Genomic DNA, 22,358 nt, shown 5'->3' with positions numbered 1-22,358 from the left:
GGGGGCCTTAGTCACCATTATCTTCTCATTCTGATTGCTTCACATACCCAGTGAAAAGTATGTGCAATGCAGATGATGTGATATAAACTAGAGTACATGTATGGTACTTGATCAGTAACAACTTGCCATACTTTGTTGTACTGTATCCCCAAAGACCAAAGTTTACAACAAAAGTCATTAAAACCCTACATGAAGGTTGTGCTGTTGACTCTTTCCAATTCATACATTGTGAACAGCATTGATTTTGATGGATTTTCTGTCAAAGATAGCACAAAAATATTCAGAACAGCCCTTGAAAGATAGTCTGATGTTTCATCCAAAATGTAACAACCTCTTCAGCTCTTTCTACATTTGCTTCAAATACTGGTTGCAAATAACTTTTTCCTAAGAGTGCTTTCATCCAGCATAGATCTTGTGTGTATTTTTCCGAGAAACTCTCTATTGTAGGATTATTTACTTTATGAAGGGGCATGCCACATTATTTGAAAGTAATTGTGATGTCAGTTAAAAAAAAAAAAAAAAAAAAAAAAAAAGGGAGACATTTTGTTCCCTGTATTTTTCTTCTGCCTTTTGAAAGGATGCCTGAATGGAAGACTGTTTTGAAGTTTTCTCCTGAATATGTTTGTTTTTCTGATGCTTTACATACTTCAGATGCTGCACTATTCTATCCTTTATGTATTTTTCATCTAACTTCAAGGAGCAGTGAGTAATCTTACCGTCTGTCTCAATGAAATCTACCTTAAAACTGCTTACTGCATACCGTAGCTTGCTACAAGTACATGGCTTCACCATTACATTAACACTGATATTAAATACACGTCAATTGCAGACACACAACGAATGTTAAACTGTTTAAAATATTCACACTGAAAGTTCAATATATGTATATCCTATTTGCATTAGCACTGATATTAAATACTAACAATCATGGACATATAGCAAAGTTTAAACTGTTCAAAAAAAAAATTCACACTGGAAGTCCAGTGTAAATACATCGTATTTTTATGCTGGATAAGATCTGACCACCAGTGTTAACAATAATGTACTCCGTAAGTCTTGCTGGACGAGTCCAAGTTTCAAACTTTCAAGTCATATGGGGAGTCACATAATTATTGTATAAACCAAGCGTATGCGTTTCCTTCTCTGAGTGGAGCACAATCAGTACAAACCCTTGTTGAATGTTTATTGTGATACTGCAAACAAGGAAATTGTTGCTTTCTTCTTAAATGTTAAAAAAAGGTCTATCAAGGGATCCAGCTGAAAAAGGAAATATGAGCCAAAAAAATGGAAAAATAAGAAATTTGGATGTAGAATACATTTATCCATATTATTGTTGATTATTTCACGTTTCTATGTTGGAAAAAAAAAATAAGACTTCCCTTTAAAATCTGGTCTCTGATCACTGCTATATATTAAAATATATACCTATTTTACATAGATATTGTATGTTATTTTGCCAAAAATAGGATAATGTAAATCAATACCTGCCAATTTTGCTTTTGTAGGTAATGAATAGAGCTGGGATTTCTATGTAATAACATATTTTGTTCCTTGCTATTTAGGTGCTGGGAAAAGTCATATGTTCACAAAACACTATATTAGGGTTATTATTACCGAATTTCATTTTACATATTTTTTTATATTTGTGGGTATTCTACATATTCTTAGTATTATTACATAAAATTACATATTTGAGCATTTTCCTGTTTTCATATATAATAAATTGCTGAATTGAAGTTTCACGCTTAATGTGGGGCTGTTGTCTGTTCTCTCAACAGGGGGATTAAGGTAATTATGAGTGACAGGTATTTGAGAGGATGATAGGTGCATCCTTGCGAAATAGGTTATTCTAAAGGTTCCAATTAGCTGCAGGAAAACTGTTACTTTACATGTGCCAGTCTTAAATCTTTCATCCCTTTTAGAGTTAATTGCTTTACAACTAGCCACTTTCATGTTGGAGTTTCCAGGAATATATTTCTAAGCGCATTTCTGTGACCTCTTTGTTATGTACTTAGGAATTTCTAAATCTGTTAGAGCTGTCTCCCTTTGAAATGTCTCAATTAGGTTTTAGTTTCTTTTGAACAGCTGAAGAACATAGTTCATGAACATCAGTTTCCTCTAGAGTCAATATGGCACCAGTAGTGTCCTTGCTGGCTTCAAAGTTAAAATCATGGATTGCAGTTGACGAGTCCTTTGCAACTGATGGCAAAGTAGTGATTTGCCAAGCATGCAACAAACATATCGCATGTTCCATGAAATTCCAGTTTGAGCAACATGCACGAAGTGCTCTGCATAGAAAAAACCAACAGTTAGGTCTACAAAAGAAACAAATCCTTTTAACACAGATGCAGCCTTCACCTTCAAGTAACCCTTTTTATAAAGACTTATGCAGTGCAATGATTGCAGCGAATATTCCATCGTATAAACTTGAAGTGCCTGAATTCACATCTTTTCTGGAAAAATACTGCAAGCAACATATTCCTAACCAATCAACACTACGCAAGAATTATCTTCAAGTCTGCTACGACGAGGTAATGCACAACATAAGACAGCATATAGGAAATTCTTTCAAATGGGTTGCTGTTGATGAAATAACAGATGCTAAGGGTAGATTTATTGCAAATCTTGTGGTGGGGAAGCTACAACCTGACAGTGCCTCAAAACCATGTTTGATCTACTGTAAAGAGCTAGACTATACAAATCACTCAACTATTGCAAGATTTGTGAATGATGGATTAAGAGCTCTGTGGCTGACTGAGATGAAAGAGGAAAAGGTATTAGTGATGTATTCTGATGCTGCAGCATATATGCTTAAGGCTGCAACTGCTTTAAAGGTGTTTTATCCCAATATACTCCATTTTACATGCTTGACTCATGGACTGCAATGTGTTGCTGAAGATATTAGAGCTAAGTTTCCACAAGTGAATAGATTAATTTCAGCAACAAAAAAAGTTTTTCTAAAAGCTCCACAATGAGTGCTATCTTACAAACAGCAATTGCCAGAGATACCACTGCCGCTGGAACCAGTGTTAACGAGGTGGGGGACATGGATAGAAGCAGTTAAATTCTATAGTGAGCATCTAGATGCTATAAAGACTGTGGTAGATTCTTTTGATCCTGAAAATGCTGTATCTATTAGTGAATCACAAACTGCCTTTAGTGACTCCAAAGTGGTCTCCTCAATCACCTATATCAGGGGCAACTTCTGCTGGCTTCCAGAAACCATCAAACGTCTAGAAACATCAGGACTGCCACTGCAAGATTCTATTGCTATCATAGAGGATGCTATTGAAAAACTAAGTGCTGTGCATGGGAAAACTGGTGCTAGTGTATTGAGTAAATTGCAAAAAGTGTTGAAGAGAAATCCTGGTTATTCAACATTTCATAGTGTGTGCCGAATTCTAAATGGAGATGACGTTGATCCTCCCGAGGATATTTCTCCAGCGAAAATTCCTCTCCTAAAATTTGCCCCAGTTACATCATGTGATGTTGAAAGATCTTTCTCTGCATATAAGAACATCCTAGGTGACAAACGCTTTTCCATGACCCCAGAGAACATCGAAAAATACTTAATAGTTCACTGTGCTACAAAATTTAAGGAATAAACGTGCTTTGAGTGTTGAAAATAATAAGTTTCTATTGAATATGTGTGTGATATATTCATATAATATGACTCCAAAGAACATTGAAAAATACTTAATTGTTCACTGTGCTGCAAAATGTAATATAAAGCGTGTTTAGTGTGTTGTAACTGACAAAATGGTAAGTTTATATTAATTATATGATATTACATATTTTGCCCATTCTACATATTTTGATACATATTTTGGTGCTTTTTGTTACATATTTATGTACATGTTATGCCACTTGATACTACATAAAAATCCCAGCTCTAGTAATGAATGTTTCAGCCTCTGTGCTTTTATACAATGTGTACTGGGCTACATAAATGACAGAATAGGTGGGTAAGTGAAGGATATGGGAAAATGAAGTATGTGAATAGATGTAAGTTGCAAGTGGAAGAATTTACAGCAATTACACACTTGAAACTCTATAAATGAAAAAAATAAAAATTATTAAATCAATTTATACATTATTTTAAATTCTTATCATAGACAACAGCTACTATTATGTTTCTTGTAATGAGAAGGATGTTATTAACCAACCTGCTCAACAACAGTAGTTAAGTAGGTGTCCCTTAGTTCCTGAGGGAAGACGTTTACCATTACAGCCAGAGTACGTTCAATTTCTGCTCGCCATTCAAGAAGGGCTCTCTCTTTTTCTTCAGCAGAGTTTTCCTGCCATAAAACAATTGTGTTAGAAACTGATGGTCGTATCATTTGCTGTGCACTTAAAGATATGTGCTTGTTACCTTTAAGCCTGGTATATGGATACCAGTAGGTTGCAATCTATAGCAGGGGGGTTGAGCATGACTGTCCAGCCGATACCATTTCTGCAACATCTCTTTGTTGTCAGCTTTGCCAAGAGCCATTTCAAAGTCCTGAGTTTCAATGGTGTTAGGTAAGAGTGGTGTTCCCAATGAATTGTTAAGGAATAATACTGGAATAATATATGCCACTTGCATCTGCCCTGCAAATTAGAAGTATATTATTAATTTTAAAGTACCAGTTAAATGATTCTAAATTTTCCTTACTGTATGTAGCTTTAATTCTCAATTAAGTGTGATATTTCATTGTGTTATTGAATTATTTATGTAGTAGAAAGAACAGCAAACTACTCTAGCTCCAAGACTTTTTATGATTCGTAAGTTCGTAATTAACACATATTAAGACTATGTTTTCCAGTACAATGAGAAAAATGAGTGAAACCTCATTAAAATGTTTCTTCAGGGGACAAGGAAAAAGAACATGTTAAGTTAGAAAATGTACTAATGAATATACAAATAAGAATTATCCAACAGGGATATGGAAAAATAGATGCGATTTTTTCTGACATGAGGACATTTTACATTGTGTATCTGCAGATACAGTGCAAACTATAGGCCTATCAACCATTTCTGAAGATGCTAGTTGCTTTATGTCGCACCAACACAGATAGGTCTTATGGCGACGATGGGACAGGGAATGGCTAGGAGTGGGAAGGAAGTGGCCATGGCCTTACTTAAGGTACAGCCCTAGCATTTGCCTGGTGTGAAAAATGGGAAACCATGGAAAACCATCTTCAGAGCTGCCGACAGTGGGGTTAGAATCCACTATCTCCCGAATACTGGATACTGGTCATTTCTGAAGATGAGAGGAAAGTATTAAAAGATGTGAAAAACATGAGAACAAATATGAAAACCTTTTCTGTTGGGGATTATAAAATAACACATACCGGTGCACTTAAAGGTGTGAAAAAAACCAGACAACAAATATGAAAACATGTGCACAGGGGCCAACAAAAATATTGAAGTATTATTGCAGATCACACTTTCTAAAACAAATGTTAGTAGAAGCCTTTTATTATGGAGCAGTGGATTATTAAACATTTTCTGGTCATACTCTTAGACAATTAATTGGAGGTTACACTCGACCATCTGCAACTGCGAGGAATGACTTTGGCCACCATTTTGAATCAAACAAAACTTTGACCAACTTGAATGATCAAGTCAAAACTCGAAGGTGCGAGTTTCAACATTCGTGACCTCTGCACACTTATGCCAGTCCACTTTCTGACAGATCTTAATTTTGTCTTCATTATTAAGAAATTTCAAATTTTCTGTATCCATAACTAAGCTATCACAAGACAAATATGCCCCACATTATGTTCCTAATCCAGATATAGGCTATCGTATCATGCAACATATATTAGCTACACTTCACTGTACCACTGTCCGACTTGTTGACTGAATGGTCGGCGTACTGGCCTTTGGTTCAGAGGGTCCCGGGTTCGATTCCTGGCCGGGTCAGGGATTTTAACCTTAATTGGTTAATTCCAATAGCTCCGGGGCTAGGTGTGTGTGGCGTATTCAGCATTAGAAATCATCCTAGGTAGGGTGCCCTTATCTTCACAGACATGCAGGTTGCCTAATAGGCCGTCTACAAGAAAAAGACCCACACCAGGCCTCTCTGGAGCCATACACCATTATTATTACTGTACCACTCAACACAAAATAAATTTCTACCTTCTGAATGGAATGCAAAATCCAAGCACAAACAGGCTCAGTCTGCTATTCAAAATCTCACTACTAACGACAAGCAAAACTGAACATTTCTGAGGCAAACAGCTTGTGTTGTGTATGTTGGGTATTCAGCCCGAAGGCTGGTCTGATCCTCTGAATCTCCACCAACAGCTGTCATAAATAGCCTAGGCGTCACTGAAGAGGCATACTAGGGAAATGAGGAGTGAGGTAGTTTTCCGTTGCTTTCCTCACCGAGCCAGCCGTTGCTATTACATATCAGTCCGCCAAGCATACTGAAATGCATGCACCAACTGACCCTATGAGCGATATTTTCACACCATTCATAAAAGGGACTGGCTGCATAAGGAATGGTATTACTAGCATCACTCATACCTCAGTCACTTTCATATTGTCAAAGCCGAGGATGAGACAGAGACAGGTCAATGAAAGTAACAAATTTGATATAGCCCACTCCAGAAGACATAGTGCACTGTAAACACTACATTTCGCCAGCATACTCCCTGAAATTGCAACTTATCCTTTGAAGTACAGGAAGGCCTTTTCCCATAATCACGCAACTGTGGCAATGGCCCTTACCCAAGTTAGAAATCACATTTCTTTCAGAAGAGATAACAAATACAGTAACATTTTCAGGTCTAGGAGAAATGGGATTGTACTAAGCGGTAACAGCAAAAAATTTGTGACGCGATAAGTGAGGTATTTTTATATAGGTAGATTTAATACGATGAGAATTGGGACTTTGAATTTACAACATGCTAAGCGGGAAAACGTGTTAATGAGGAACGCACTAACAAGGTTTCACTGTATATAATACACAGTAGAAGTCCGCTATAGCAAGTACAGCATATAGTGAGAACTCCAATTCAATGACAGCCTTTCTCTGTCCCTTGAAAATTCCTATATTAAACTGTGCATTATACTTCGGTTACAGGGGATTCCTATCACTGATTCATTCATTATTACGAGTGATTTAGCATGCGTTATTTTACCGTTATTGTATATATATATGCACTCCAGTGATTATATTGAATGCAGCTGATAATCTTCGGTATAATTTTGGTGCTATGTGTACGAGCGAGCTCTCTCGTCAACATTCAAACTGAAAAGGGTAGTCTGAATCGTTTAGCGATACTTGTTGACTGGGGTTCTGTAAACATAATTCAAAAAGAAAAGAGAACATGTTTCCGTATTTTAAATGTGTGAATAATGTGGCCAATAACTGTAGTTGTTAAGAAATAAAGGCTGAAGTAAACGATCTCTTAATTTAAATGCTATGTACTGAAATTAAGAAAGTGATACACCGCAAAATATGGCGCAGAGTGGATGACTGATTTCAGAGGTTAGTTTTTTCAGTAAAATCTCGTTAGGTCATTTCTGCAGGGGACAAGGAAAGATAATGTGTTAAGCAAGGAAAAACTATTGAATATTACGAATCAGAACTATCAAACAAGAAGATGTAAACACTTGACTTTTTTTTGGTCTTTTTCCAATAAACGTGCATTTTATGCCATGTATACACAGGTACACTGAAATATATAGGATATTTACCATTTCTAAAGATGAGAATATTAAAAGGCATGGAAAATACGAGAAATATGAAAACCTTTTCCACTGGGGCTTATTAAATAAAAGTACATGAAACACCAGACAACAAATATAAAAATATTTGCACTGGGCCAGATAAAAGCATCAGAGCATTATTTGCAGATCACTCACAATCTTCGTAAAACAAATGTAAGCCGAAGCGTTATATTTCAGACCAGTGGTTTATTAAACATTGTTTTCGGGTCACACTCTTTGACCATGAATTATTTGGAGGTTCAACTCGGCAATGTGCGAGAGGATTACCTTGACCGTCCTCTCAATTGCGACAACACTTCGATCAACTCGAGTCAATACTCGAAGGTGTGAGTTTCAATATACGCACCATCGTTGAAAGATGCCTGTCCACTTCCAGGATTTTAATTTTGTCCTCTTCATGATTTTTCCAGTATCCATAACTGGGCTACACAAATATGCACCACACTCGTCACCTTTACATGATTATGTTCCTAAACCATACTTAGGCTATCATGTGAAAAATGTTCTTACCCTTCACTATATCACTCAACACAGAATAAATTTCTAACTTGTGAATGGAATGCAAAATACAGTAGGCCTACAAAGAAAGCTTTGAGTTATTAAGAAACACCAATGAAAATGGAGAGTAAAATTGAACTTTCTGAAGCTAACGACTTACTTCCTGAAGGTGTAATTTACCCTGCAAAGTTAAGGAATTCAAGGTCATTTATCATTTTCGCAGAACTTTCGGTGTTGGATATCATGTTCCTTCCTCAAGGGATGACGAAGAACATGTTCAGGGCTGGGAAAAATGTGATCCTACTAAGCGGTAATAGTGAAAATTTGTGACGCAATAAATGAAGTATTTGTATATAGATTTAATACGACGTGAATCAGGATTTTGAATTTAAAATGTGCTAAGCAAATTATTTATTTATTCATGTCTGGTTCACTTTTAGAAAGGCTATTTCCATGTAAATTTACAGCAAAATGTTTATCATAAGACCGACTCCACTGGTGCTTGAAATACGTAAGTTTAGTTAGGTTAGATAATGCTGTTTGAATAAAAGAACTATAAAGTTTGCCCACAGAAGCCACTGGAGTGCTACTACTACAGTTTTACAGAATAAATTTGAACATACGTGTTCACGCCTCGGAATTAGAAAAATTACTACCAAGTAAGCAGCGGGATAGCAATCTGTGAAAATGCAAGTTTTGAACAAACTGATTGCAGTTTCATATCAATTTTAATGTGTATGGAGTCCCCCCCACCTTCCAGACTTTTAGAAAATCAGATATAACAACAATCTGCTATACCGAGTAAACTGTTCACTGTTATGAATTCTTGCTTCTACTGTATATAAAAATGAGAAGAAAAGTTGAAGGACAATCACAAGAAGAGCAATACGGCTTCTGAAATGGAAGATTGACACTACATCCCATCTTCAGTATTAGGCTGTTCATGGAAATACATTGGGAATACAGAAGAGATATGGTGATTAAATTCCTTAATTTAGAAAAGGCTTACGATAGTATACCCAGAGCAAAGGTATGGAAAGTAATGCAACGGAAAGGATTAGGAATTACAAACCATTATTCTCGTCATTATTTCGTATTGAAAAATAGCTAATCACAAAGTTTATACAATGAATAATTTTAATACCACCTATTCAATACAATTTATTCCACTATTGTGTGGTTAAATACACATAGAAATTACCAGATTTTAAAGGTACATGTTTTGCCCACTATTTATTGGGCATCATCAGCCTCATTCAATCTTAAAACATACACTGGTCTAAGGGATCTTAACAATTTACATAAAACGTATTGATGAATATTTACAAGTGTTGATACTGTGGTTGCATAATGATTACAGCACAAAAATATTGAATAAAACAGAACTTATACTAAAATCACTTTGAAAAATTAAAATGTTCATCTAAAAGTAATTGTCACACATTGTTTAAAAAACAAGTAATCCATGTCTGACACTGAAATGGATCTTTTTGATAAAAAGCTTGAACAATAGTAGAGTCTCGCTCATCCGACCTTCGCTTATCCGACATTCCGTGTTATCCGACACTGTTAGACTTAATTTCAACTTTTGGTGGAGACTAAATTCAGGCACACCCGCTGTGGAGGGTGCGACCATGGGACAAGCACTGGCCTGAACGCTGGCGGTAGGACTGGGTATTTCTCAAGGACAGGTGCAGTGAGTCTTCAGTCATTGTAGTACTGGTTGTGTGCGGATGTTATAGTTTTCATATCCTCTGTGAGTATGGCGAGTAAATGGAAGAAAGTGACTGTTTCTATAGAACACAAATTGAGTGCATTAAAGAGACTGGACAAAGGGGAAATTCTTCAAAATGTGGCTTCAGATTATGGTATTGGACGTGTTACAGTGGGAGACTGGAAAAAAAAGAGGGAAGAAATTGAAAAGTTGTGCTCTACCAGAGCAAAGAAAAACAATGAAAAAATGTCAGTACGAAAAAGTAAGTGAAGCACTATTTCTTTGGTATCTCAACATCGGGAAAAGGGCCTTCCAGTATCTGGCACCATTCTGCAGGAAAAGGCTGTGTATTTACACAAGGAGTTTAATGAAGGGGACCCTAATTTTCCTGCCAGTGCTGGGTGGCGTGATCGGTGGCAAAAACAGTACGGTATTAGGTAGCTTAATATCTGTGGAGAAAAGTTTCTTTTCTTAAGACATCTGGGATGTTTTCGTTTAATAGTGGATGTACTGTATAATTGAATTGGTAATGCAATAAACAGAGCACCGTAAAACATGTCATTATTTTAGCCTTCCTGTTTGTTTCAGTACATTTTCAAAGTTATTCTGTATTATCCGACATTTTCGGTGATCCGACGTACTACAGGTCCCGTTTACGTCGGATAATCGAGACTCTACTGTATATCACATTTGGAGAACAGAATATCAAAACCAAGGCTTCACAGGATAAGAATAATACAGTTAAAAGATACAGTATTTGATCAGGTTAGAGTCCAATATTTAAAATTAGGATGAAAATACGTAGTCGAATTGGAGGCGGTATAGATTATGATGTCTTGGAAAGTTGAATAAAAATCATAGTATGTCGAGAAGCGTTAAGAAAACATTGAAGAATTTGCCGAAAATGCTAAAATTATCCAAATAAAAGAAGGTAATAATAATGTTATTTGTTTTACGTCCCACTAACTACTCTTTTACAGTTTTTGGAGACGCCAAGGTGCCGGAATGTAGTCCCGCAGGAGTTCTTTTACATGCCAGTAAATCTACTGACACGAGGTTGACGTATTTGAGCACCTTCAAATACCACCGGACTGAGCCAGGATCGAACCTGCCAAGTTGGGGTCAGAAGGCCAGCGCTTTAACCGTCTGAGCCACTCAGCCTGGCGAATAAAAGAAGGTAGGTCAGTCAACAATTTAGTGTAAACAGAAAATGCCTCATGTAGACGTGGATGTCCATAGTAAACAATATTGTCAATTCATTCTCAAGATGTAACGTATGTCCTAATGTATCTGCAGCATTAGTCTGTTTTAAAATCTGGTAATTTCTATGTGTATTTAACCACACAATAGTGGAATAAATTGTATTGAATAGGTGGTATTAAAATTACTCCTTGTATAAACTTTGTGATTAAGGATTAGGAAAGAAAAAATTATAAAATATGTGCAAGCAATAGCACAGAATGGAGGAGATGTAGCAAAGCAGCGGACCCCATAATTTGGGATAAATGCTAGAAAAGGGAGAGATGTGCAAGCAATGTACAAAAATTGTTTCAACAATGTCCAGACACATGTGAGGAGATTAGAGTGGTTTTAGAATGAAGATGAACTACAAGGAAGTGTGCTGCCACCCCTATTATTCATAATGGTTATGGATGAAATTGTGAAAGAGATAAAGGGAAAATATGGGGTCAGGGAGCTGAAGGTAATGTTGTTTGTATACAGTGAAACCTCGTTAAGACATTTCTGCAGGGGCCAAGGAAAATTAACGTGTTAAGCGAGAAAACATACTACTGAATATTTGTACATGAATAAAAATTATCCAACAGGGATATGGAAACATGATATGATTTTTACAACATAAGGGGATTTTATGTCATATATCCACGGGTACTGTGAAACTCTATAAGAAGAGAGTATTAAAAGAGGTTGAAAAACAAGAGAGAACAAATATGAGAACTTATTCCGCTGGGGCTTATAACAACAACAGTGCACTAAAAAGTGTAACAAACATCAAAGAACAAATATGAAAGCTTTTGAATGGGGCCCATAAAAATATTGAAGTATTATTGCAGATCACACTCTTCCTAAAATGAATGTTAGAGAAAACCTTTTATTTCGGACCATTGGGTTACTACACATTATTTTTCTGGTCACACACTTGGACAATGAATTGGAGGTTATACATGGCCATGTGTGACTGCAACAGAATGACTTTGGCCGCCATTTTGAATCGAACTAAACTTTGACCGACCAAGATAGATTCCAATGATCAAGTTGAAACTGGAAGGTGCGAGTTTCAACATTCCACCAACTCTACGCGGTTAAAGATGTAGATTTCAGTCAACTTGCCAACAAACTTTAATTTTGTCTTCATTAGAAAGGAATTTCATGACTTTTCCATATCATAATTAGGATATCACCAGACAAATATGCACCACACTGACAACTTCACACGATTATGTTCCAGATGTAGGGTATCAAGTGACATATATTTTGCTACCCGTCACTGTACAACTAAACACGAAATACATTTATAACTTCTGAATGGAATGCAAAATACCAGCACAAACAGGCTCATTGTGTTATTCTGCAGTTTCACTGCTTACTGGCAAGCAAAACTGAGCATTTCTAAGGCTAATGCCTTGCTCCCCGAAGGTGCAATTTATCCTGTGAAGTTCAAGAATTCAAGGCCTTTTCCAGTTATCACGCAACTGCGGCGAGTGCTCTAACCCAAATTGGAAATCACATTCCTTCCACAAGGGATGACAAATAATAAGCAAAAATTCGTGATGTGATAAGCGAGGTATTTTTATATAATTTTAGATTTAATACAACGAGAATTGGGACTTCAAATTTACGACGTGCTAAGCGGGAAAACGTGTTAATGAGGAGTGCACTAACGAGGTTTCACTGTATTATGTTGTGGTGCGGGGAGAAAACAGGAAGGAAGTACATGAGCAACTCAGCATATTGCATGAGATTATTGAAAATTATGGAATGAAAATCAGTGTGGAAAAGAGTCAGACAATGGTGCTCACTAGAGGAGAAAGGTAAGGGGAGGAAGGATGTACCAAAGAACTGTAAAGAGGTGATGGATAACATGTACTACTGTCCAATACAGACATATGCGGCAGAGACCTGGACAATGACAAAAAGACAGGAGAATAAAATCCAGGCCAGTGAAATGAAATTTTTACAAAGTATGATAGGAAAGACAAGAGAGGACAGAGTAAGTAATGAGAACGTCAGGAAGGAAATCAGAGTGGAAAAGCTTTATGACAGGATGGAAAGGGATTAATTTAGATGGTTTGGACATGTTAAGAGGATAGAACAGGGTAGGATACCTAAGTGGATGATGGTGGCCCAGATAGGAGGAGGGAGGGCAAGAGGAAAACCTAGACTAACATCAAGAATATAATTAGAAGAATGGAACACAGTTAAGGAGGAACAATGGTGGTTGGATAGAGGAAGATGGAAAGGTGCCATAAACATCCCAACCCAGCGGGAGCTGGATGAGGGAAATAGATTATTATTATTATTATTATTATTATTATTATTATTATTATTATTATTATTATTATTATTATTATTATTATTATTAACTTGAATTTTCTTCCTGCCTTGGGTATGAAACTGCAACCTCCTTCATTTTCATTACACCTTAATGTGTTTTATGAATGGTTCATCTAATAAAAGTTTTTTTTTTTTTTTACAAGCTTCTTTTGCATCGCACTGACACAGATAAGTCTTACAGGGACGATGGGATAGTAAAGGGCTAGGACTGAGAAGGAAGTACATGGCCTTAATTAAGGTGCAACCCCAGTAGTATTTACCTGGTGTGACAATGGGAAACCACGGAAAACTATCTTTAGGGCTGTCGACAGTGGGATTTGAACCCAGTATCTCCCGAAAGCAAGCTCACAGCTGCATGCCCCTAACTGCAGAGCCAGCTCACTTGGTCTCTAATAGAAGGCACTATACATGTTTTGATTCTGAATACCTAACTTCATGATTCCTTCTTTAGCTATTTATTACATTTCTTCCAGTGTTGGTCACCTTTTTCTATAGGTAACCAGTTATTAAATTTGGATTCAATTGAAACAAAGGTTTAAAATGTGTTTAAAGATGGAGGGGATTTCTTTATCAGCGTATACTCACGTGTAAGTTCACCCAGACAAAGTTCTGGAAACTCATGGTCTTGCTGTTTCTCTAAACCAGTCTTCCAGTGTAGATCAACAATGTGCAACTCGTAGCCACGATTTCTGCAGTAGGCACGCAGCTCAGGATACACAGTGTTGTGAAGTGCCCCCTTTTCTACACAGCAGTCTAAAAAAAAAATAATAAAAAAATAAAAAAACATTCTTTTAACTAAATCACTATAAATTGTGATTCATTTATTGTTAAAATGGAATGAGACATGGAGACAGATTCTCAATTTAGTTTAGCTTTTAGTGAATTATAGAAAACAAAATCAGAAATAAATTTCCTGCTACCTGTTTTATGCTAATGCATGCAACCTAAAATCGAGTCTTTTGTGTCTGTTATACACTAACAGAAAATAACAGAAGAACACTGTACAGCCTTTGTCCCTACAGATTGCAAGAAAACACACACACAGTCACACTTTTTCTCTCTCTCTTAAATGATACTTGTGTGAAAGTCTGCAGGGCATGTTACAAAACTGCTTTAGTGCTCCATGTACCTTGCTCTAGCAGAAATGACCGCAGCATTCATAGGGAACAATTTTTAAAAAATTTAATCCGTTTACCCTCCAGGGTTGGTTTTTTCCCAGACTCAGCAAGGGATCCAACCTCTACCACCTCAAGGACAGTGTCCTGGAGCATGAAACATTTGGTAGGGTATACAAGTGGGGAGGAGAACCAGTACCTTACCCAGGCTGCCTCAACTGCTAAGCTGAGCAGGAGCCTTGTGAGGAATGATGATGATGATGCTTGTTGTTTAAAGGGGCCTAACATTGAAGGTCACCGGCCCCCCTTGTGAGGAATGGAAAGATTGGAATGGATAGACATGGAAGAAGGAAGGAAGCAGCCATGGCCTTAAGTTAGGTACCATTCTGGCATTTGCCTGGAGAGGAAGGTGGAAATGACAGAAAGCCACTTCGAGGATGGCTGAGGTGGGAATCGAATCCCCTCTACTCAGCTGGCCTCCAAAGGCTGAGTCAACCCCGTTCAAATTTCATGGCATTGCCGGGAATTGAACCCGTGCCTTGGGGGGGGGTGGCAGTTAATCACACTAACCACTATACCACAGAGGTAGGGGTGACGAATATTTTGCAGAGTTAGCTCCACGCACATTCATCTTGTGACAGAGTTGGTAAGGGTTGTTACAAGTGCTGAAGACTGAACATCCAATCCAGTTCCATACATGCTCTGTGGGGCAAATCATGCTGATCATGAAATTTGGGAAATATGTTGGGTTGCATGAGCAGAATTTGTAAGGGCAATGTCCAGTAACATTAACTCCTCTGTCTGTTGATGCACAGATAGCAGCAGAAAGGGATGTACTCTGCACTATTCAATATTCACTTGATGTGAATGGATGTTATAGTCTATAGTTCCCCACACCTTGATTTCTAGGTGTTAGGCCTATGTGCCACTTCTGTATATATGGTGGAAGGTGTCTCCAACCTGCTTGATGCCACTTGCGCAAATAAACATCATTAACACAGAGGCATAATCTGCTCTCACCACTGGAAACAATTCTTCAACATTCATGCTCTCTAGCACTCTTTTCTTGATACAGCTAGAAGGTAGGTTCCATGGTGGTGAGACAAGAGTTGAATTCTGCCTAGAAGCACCCTGATTATGTCCTAGCTTCAAGCAAACAATTGTGAATGATCCAAGCCAACACCTCTGCTATGAAACCTCTCAATCATTACTTGTGGTTACAGTGCAGACTACTATAGCCTCTTGAACTGCTCTCTAGAACCAGACATTTGAGCATATGCACCTTCCTCTAACAATTGGTATCAACATTGATTCTCATCCAATATATTGCAACATTTGCCAGCATAATAATGAGACCCCATATGGTAGTGTTAAAACTCAGTTAACTTTTATTTTATTTTTTTATTTATTTATTTCAAAAGAGGCACCTGAGCCAAGGATCATAATGGTGCAGTACAATTAATTACATTGGGCAACAAAGATGAGATTTGAGAACATCAGCTTCTAGGACAAAAATATAATATCTGTAATAATAATAATAATAATAATAATAATAATAATAATAATAATAATAATAATAATAATAATAATAATAATAATAATAATAATAATAATAATAATAATAATAATAATAATAATAATAATAATAATAATAATAATAATAATAATGTATCCTAGTGATAGAAACCAAATATGAACAGCAGTGATATAGTATACTAAATCAGTACTCTATAGGCTTGGTATGTTTACTTTTAGAAAATTAACAAGCTTGGTTTTAAAGATGGGTAAGTTAGCAGCTTCTCGAATATCCTCAGGAAGGCTACTGAAAAACTTTACAGAGAAATGCCATAAAGAATTAGTGCCATACTTAGTAGACTTTGATGATTTACAGTGAATTTTAGTAGATTCTCTTGTACTGTATGAATGTATATCAGAATTCAAGTTACAAAGTGTGTTCGAATGAGTTTGTCCATTTTTCAATTTATACAACATAATAGCTAAAACTTTTTTACAAAAACCATCTAGTGACAGCACATTACAATACTGGTAGACCTGTACGGTTGGTGTTAAGGTGGGTAAGTTGGAGTATTTTCAGTGCTCTTTTCTGTAAGATACTGATCTTTTCAAATTGTTCTTTACGGCAACATGCCCAGATATGAATCATGTAATTCAAGTGGCTTTCAATTAGTGCATGACAAATACTCTTCAACAGTCCACGAGAAACTTTGTATTTTAATCGGCTGAGTACACCAATAGCAGGAGTTATTCTATCACACAGCATTGTGATGTGATTCACCCAAGTTAGCGACTCATCTATGCTAAGTCCTAGAAATATGGTTGATTGAACACAAGGTACCACTTAGTCATAGAAACTTAAGTTGATGTCCAGAGGAAATGTACATAATGGTTTGTGAAATATGATATACCGGTAGTTAGTTTTATTATGATTAATTCTTAGTCAGTTGGTAGTAAGCCAGGTCTGAATTAAAGATATGTCATGTTGCATCTTTTCTTCAAGATTATATATACAATTCCCTGTGTAGAAAATATTTGTGTCATCAGCAAATGACAATTTGCCGAACAGTGGCAAGTTACCAATATCATTGACATATAAAAGAAATAACAATGGTCCTAGAATAGAACCTTGAGGCACACCAGTTGTTGTAGTCTGCAACATGCTTTCTGCTCCCATACAACTAACAAACTGTACCCTGTCTCTGAGATAATCTGTAAATCAGTTAAATGCTAAACCTCTAAACCCTGCTGCTTCCAACTTCAGTAGCAAAATGTTATGGTCAACTGCGTCAAATGCATTCTGAAGATCTATAAAGAAGCCTGATGCTACCACACGAGTCTAAGGACTCCTGTAACTTAATGTCTTCCACAGCATTGTAGGTACTAGAGTTAGGCAAAAATCCATACTGATAAGGATAAAAATAGTCATTATATTGTAGGTATTTTAATAGCCTATCTTTGACCACTATCTCTAGGATTTTTGACACAATGGGAAGGACTGATATAGGTCTGTCAAATTTATCAGACCCATTATACACAGGAATGACCTTGGCAATTTTTAACTCACGTGGAACAATACCTTCACTTAACGATTTGTTGATTAACTTTGTAATGCATGGAATTAAATGCACAGCTGGACTCTTAAGTAGGTTATTACTAATACCGTACACATCACTACTGCTGCTATTTTTTAATTTTCTTATTATTTCTGCAACTTCCAGGTCATTAGTAGGTTTCAAAAACAATGAACTACTACTACTACTACTACTACTACTACTACTACTACTACTACTACTAATAATAATAATAATAATAATAATAATAATAATAATAATAATAATAATAATAATAATAATAATAATAATAATGTTATTTGCTTTACATCCCACTAAGTACTCTTTTACGGTTTTCGGAGATGCCGAGGTGCCGGAATTTAGTCCCGCAGGAGTTCTTTTACGTGCCAGTAAATCTACCGACACGAGGCTGACGTATTTAAGCACCTTCAAATACCACCGGACTGAGCCAGGATCGAACCTGCCAAGTTGGGGTCAGAAGGCCAGCGCCTCAACAATGAATTACTTGGCCCATTTCCAATATTAGGTGATTTGTGGGTAGTATATGTGGTAGCTAACTTTTTCCTATATTAATAAAATGGTCATTAAATAATTTTGATATTTCTACTGGACAAGTCACAATATTATCTTGAACTTCGAGTTGGAAATTCCCGTTTTTGTTAAAATTTTATGTTAAGATTTCAATGACGATTTTCCAGGGATTGTTTTTGGCCTTACTTAATCTATTTATGAAATATGCATTTTCCAACTGACTTTTAAGCTTAGTTACCTGATTACATAATAGTTTATAGTTATTTATCAATTGCTGTGATGCATAATCACAGCCCATGTTTACTCTAAGTTGTTGTCCTTTTATTTTACCGTAAAGTTTATTCTTTTGATCAATGAGGCTGGAAAGTGTCAGATTCATCCATGGGCACCCTTTGAATGTCTTATTATTTGCTTTATAATCATGTTGACAGGGTTCAACACAATTTTGGAAAACAGTGCAGAGCTACTTCCAGATTAGCATATGTGCAGAAACATAGGAGAGACAGATTTTTCATACTAACAGATGTGTGTGTGTATAATATATCAATTTTAAAAAAATAATGAAATGAAAAATAGCTAAAATCAATCAATCAGTCAATCAATCAATCAATCAGTCAATCAATCAATCAATCAATCAATCAATCAATCAATCCATCCATCGATCAATCAATCCAATCAATCAATCAATCCAATCAATCAATCCAATCAATCAATCCAATTAAAACTGATCTCCATTTACAGCTGTTGCCCAGGTGGCAGATTCTGTATCAATTGTTTACCTACTTTTTTCTTTAATGATTTCAAAAATCTTGGAAATTTACCTTGGGAGTCTGCAGCACACACATAGATGACAATTTTGCGGGTTTTGGTGGTTGTGCGGACAGTGGCGATGCGGCCTAGCAGTAGATGCTGGCAGTTCTCAGGCAGGTGCTGCACTTCACTTGGCAGAGGAGATTCACTCAGTTTATCAAAGTCTCTTGGGCTCTGTGCTGATGTTCCAGGTGGTGACGATAATGACATTGAATCTGCTGGACACACAGTTTGTGTTGTAAAGGAATGATACATTATAATCCATAAAATAACAAAGACATAAATACATTATTGGTGGTTGTGGCGGCAGTGGCAGTGATGTATTTACTCAAATCTACTACGCATCCTAATTTTAAAAGGATTAAAATAAATAAAAATGTTACTGTAATACACAGCTGCAAAGCAGGTGCAAACTTTAAATTTACTGCATACGACAATGAGTTCCATTTATGGACTTTTCAGCATTAAAAAAATAGGGATATTAACATTACTCTATATGACAATGGATTTATGTTAATATTTTTATTTCCTCCTTTCCTGTATGAATTTCAAAACCTCTTCATCTACCTCAGGATACCTTCCTTCTTGTGGGCTTTCTTGTCACTTGAGAAGCAAGTATCACCAATTTGTGTTAGCACCATAAATGAATGTTTTCCTCTGCTACACCGAAATTCTCTTGCAGCTTGCCTACTTTCATGGTTTTCTTCATAAAGTATTACCTTCCATTTGAAACTCGCTCATGTGAAAACTTTCACTATTGTCCTTTAGCTCTTGATTAGGTCAATCTCACAAAAAACACTGCATCTTTTATTATCAACAATGCCTGCAAAAAATGCAGTACAAAAGTACAAGAAGAAGGGAGGAATGACGAGCAAACGTGGTAACCCAAACGGAACTGAAGCACACACAGACGCAGAAAGTTAAGCATGAATTTTCAGTTTGTATATGAATCTAATGTGCCATTGATTCTGGTGTGCATACTGTTTTTGAAGGATAAATTTGGTAGAAAAAGAATATCAGTTTCAAGTAAATATGGAAATAAAATATTACATATTTGCTGTCTCTTCAATTGCTATATACTTTTAAGAGACACCAGGATGTCTGAATTTTGTACCACAGAACTTTTTTAATGTGCAGGAGCACTCCGGAGTTAGTAAAACAAGGACCATCTTGGGGAAAAAAAAATGGGGATTTGCCTCTGACTACTCTGTGCAGCTGTGGTGAAGGATAAACCATGAACCATCTAGTCTGCAGCCATTACCCAACTACACGCAACTTAGGGAAAATGATGTGTGCAATACCTGAAGCCTGTGATCTGGCAAAGCACTGGTCACAGTGTATTAATTCGTGTTTACCATCTATTTACAATTGCATAATATTAACATCGATTCTTTCACCACCCGTACTTGTAGACAGGATATAGGCTTATGGGCTTATGCCGTATCATGAAAACAAGCTGTAACTCTCTACGTTTCACAGAGAACTTTGCTCAGTGTCTTCAGAAGAAAAACTCAACTGTTCACAAGGAAGACTTCTCCAATAATGAAGGTTTGAATTTTACCGTTAGTAAAAGAAAGTGGTGCATTCATTCGTCACCAATGGCTCACCGTATGCTGGCACAGTGTTCAAGTGGGAGCTGATGGCATCATCTGGAGTCGGTCAGGGAGGGAGGCAGAACAGGTTTACACACATTATGAAAGTATGACTTTAAACACAAGCCTGGAATGAAACATCTGGTGATGAGGAATGTACAAATTTGGAAAACATCCAACCAAAATAACAATAGTGGAAGGTCAGGAAAGAGAACTACCTATGTAAAAATGGCTCGCAACCACATATTACTTAATTGATAGCCAGTGTCCTTGTTGAAACTGTAGGATTTTTACTTATTTTCACAGCTTCCTATATAATCCTAGACATGTAGTGTTTAGTGTGGGTATCTTGGAACGTAACATCATGACCCGATGATAGGGCATGCTGAGCTATTGCTGACTTCTCCGGCTGGTTGAGATGGATATTTCTTTGGTGTTCCTTGATATGAGTACCAATGGACCAGCATGTTTGGCCAATGTATACCTTGCCACAAGTACAGGGAATTTTGTACACCCCAGGGAGTAATAGTGAGGACAATTTGTCCTTGTTCTTTTCTAAACTGGGAGAAAATTTAGTGACTGTCCAAACACGGTTTTTATATTGTGCTTGCAGAGGATCTTGGTAATTCAATCCATGGTATTGTGAATGTAAGGCAGGTAGGCAGTTTCCTTCACTTCTTTCTGTGAGCTTTGCTTAGTTGTCCCTCTAGGATCCAGGGCTGTATGAATTTGTACATTGTAACCTGACTTCACGTGTCCATCTCCTCCTGGATAATTAATGGCTCACAAATTTGTGTTGCCCTTGTAAACGTAAAGAGTTTCACCTTGTTTTCTTGACATGGAATAAGCTCAAAAGCCTATATCATGTCTAATTGTTCATAATGTTTATAGTATCAGTTTATAATTTATATTTAATTTTTTCCCTGTACAACGTTAGCTGACTACTGAAGCAATTTAATAAAAATGTACTGGAAGCTAAGAACATGGAGTTCTCACATTTAAATAAAAACAAACAAGTTTCTAAACAAATCATGTATGTATAGATAGGAGGAACAAGAAAAGGAACACAAAATAATATGAACATAAAGACAGGACAGTAAGTGAAGAGGGAGTAGCAGAAAGAGAAGACAAGGACAAATATGAAGACACAAAATGACAAGGACAATATTAATATCTTCATGCGTTACCGTCTACAAATAGATGGGCTCTCCCATCATCAAACCCAGTTTTCTTAAAACCATCTCTTCTCAGCTCTAATGAGCTTATTTCTACTTCCCAGCTTTATCAGGAGAACAAAGATTGTCCTTGTTCTTCTGTGTTTTTATGTTTGTCCTTGTCTCTGCTTTCTGTTGCTCCTTCTTCACAATCTAACCTGCCTTTATGTTTGTCTTATTTTGTGTTCTCTTTCTAGTTCCCCCTATCCATCCATCTATCTATGCCTGTATTTATATACTGCCGACTATACACTTCAGTCTTCTGTAAATTTTCTCATTTACTCTCCACTTATTCATTAATTATTCCTGGAATGTTTCTGCCTTAATTTATCTATGCATACCTTTCCATTTTTCATTAAATGAAATGAAATGGAGTATGGCTTTTAGTGCCGGGAGTGTCCGAGGACAATTTTTCACTAAAATTAGTGTGATTGGTAATATTGTTTTCTAAATCAAATTTCCAAGCGAGTTCCTTAAATGTCTCCTTACTACTGCAATG

The 22,358-nt window shown here is 36.6% G+C and overlaps 1 protein-coding gene across 1 annotated transcript in view; it reads right to left on the bottom strand.

Moving 5' to 3' along the window:
- LOC136876338 (NACHT and WD repeat domain-containing protein 2) overlaps positions 1–22,358 on the bottom strand; it is a 355,527-nt gene that overhangs the window by 136,943 nt on the left and 196,226 nt on the right. Inside the window, exons 5-8 of the mRNA XM_068228264.1 lie at positions 19,065–19,268; positions 14,094–14,261; positions 4,373–4,590; positions 4,167–4,298 (exon numbers count right to left, since the gene is read on the bottom strand). Of these exons, the coding sequence (XP_068084365.1) occupies positions 4,167–4,298; positions 4,373–4,590; positions 14,094–14,261; positions 19,065–19,268 (722 nt within the window). The remainder of the gene's footprint in view (positions 1–4,166; positions 4,299–4,372; positions 4,591–14,093; positions 14,262–19,064; positions 19,269–22,358) is intronic.

Source organism: Anabrus simplex, chromosome 6, assembly GCF_040414725.1.
Source record: "Anabrus simplex isolate iqAnaSimp1 chromosome 6, ASM4041472v1, whole genome shotgun sequence".
Taxonomy (NCBI): Eukaryota; Metazoa; Arthropoda; class Insecta; order Orthoptera; family Tettigoniidae; genus Anabrus; species Anabrus simplex.
The sequence above is the reverse complement of the archived record's forward strand: the minus strand, read 5'-3'. Positions and strand labels throughout refer to the sequence as shown.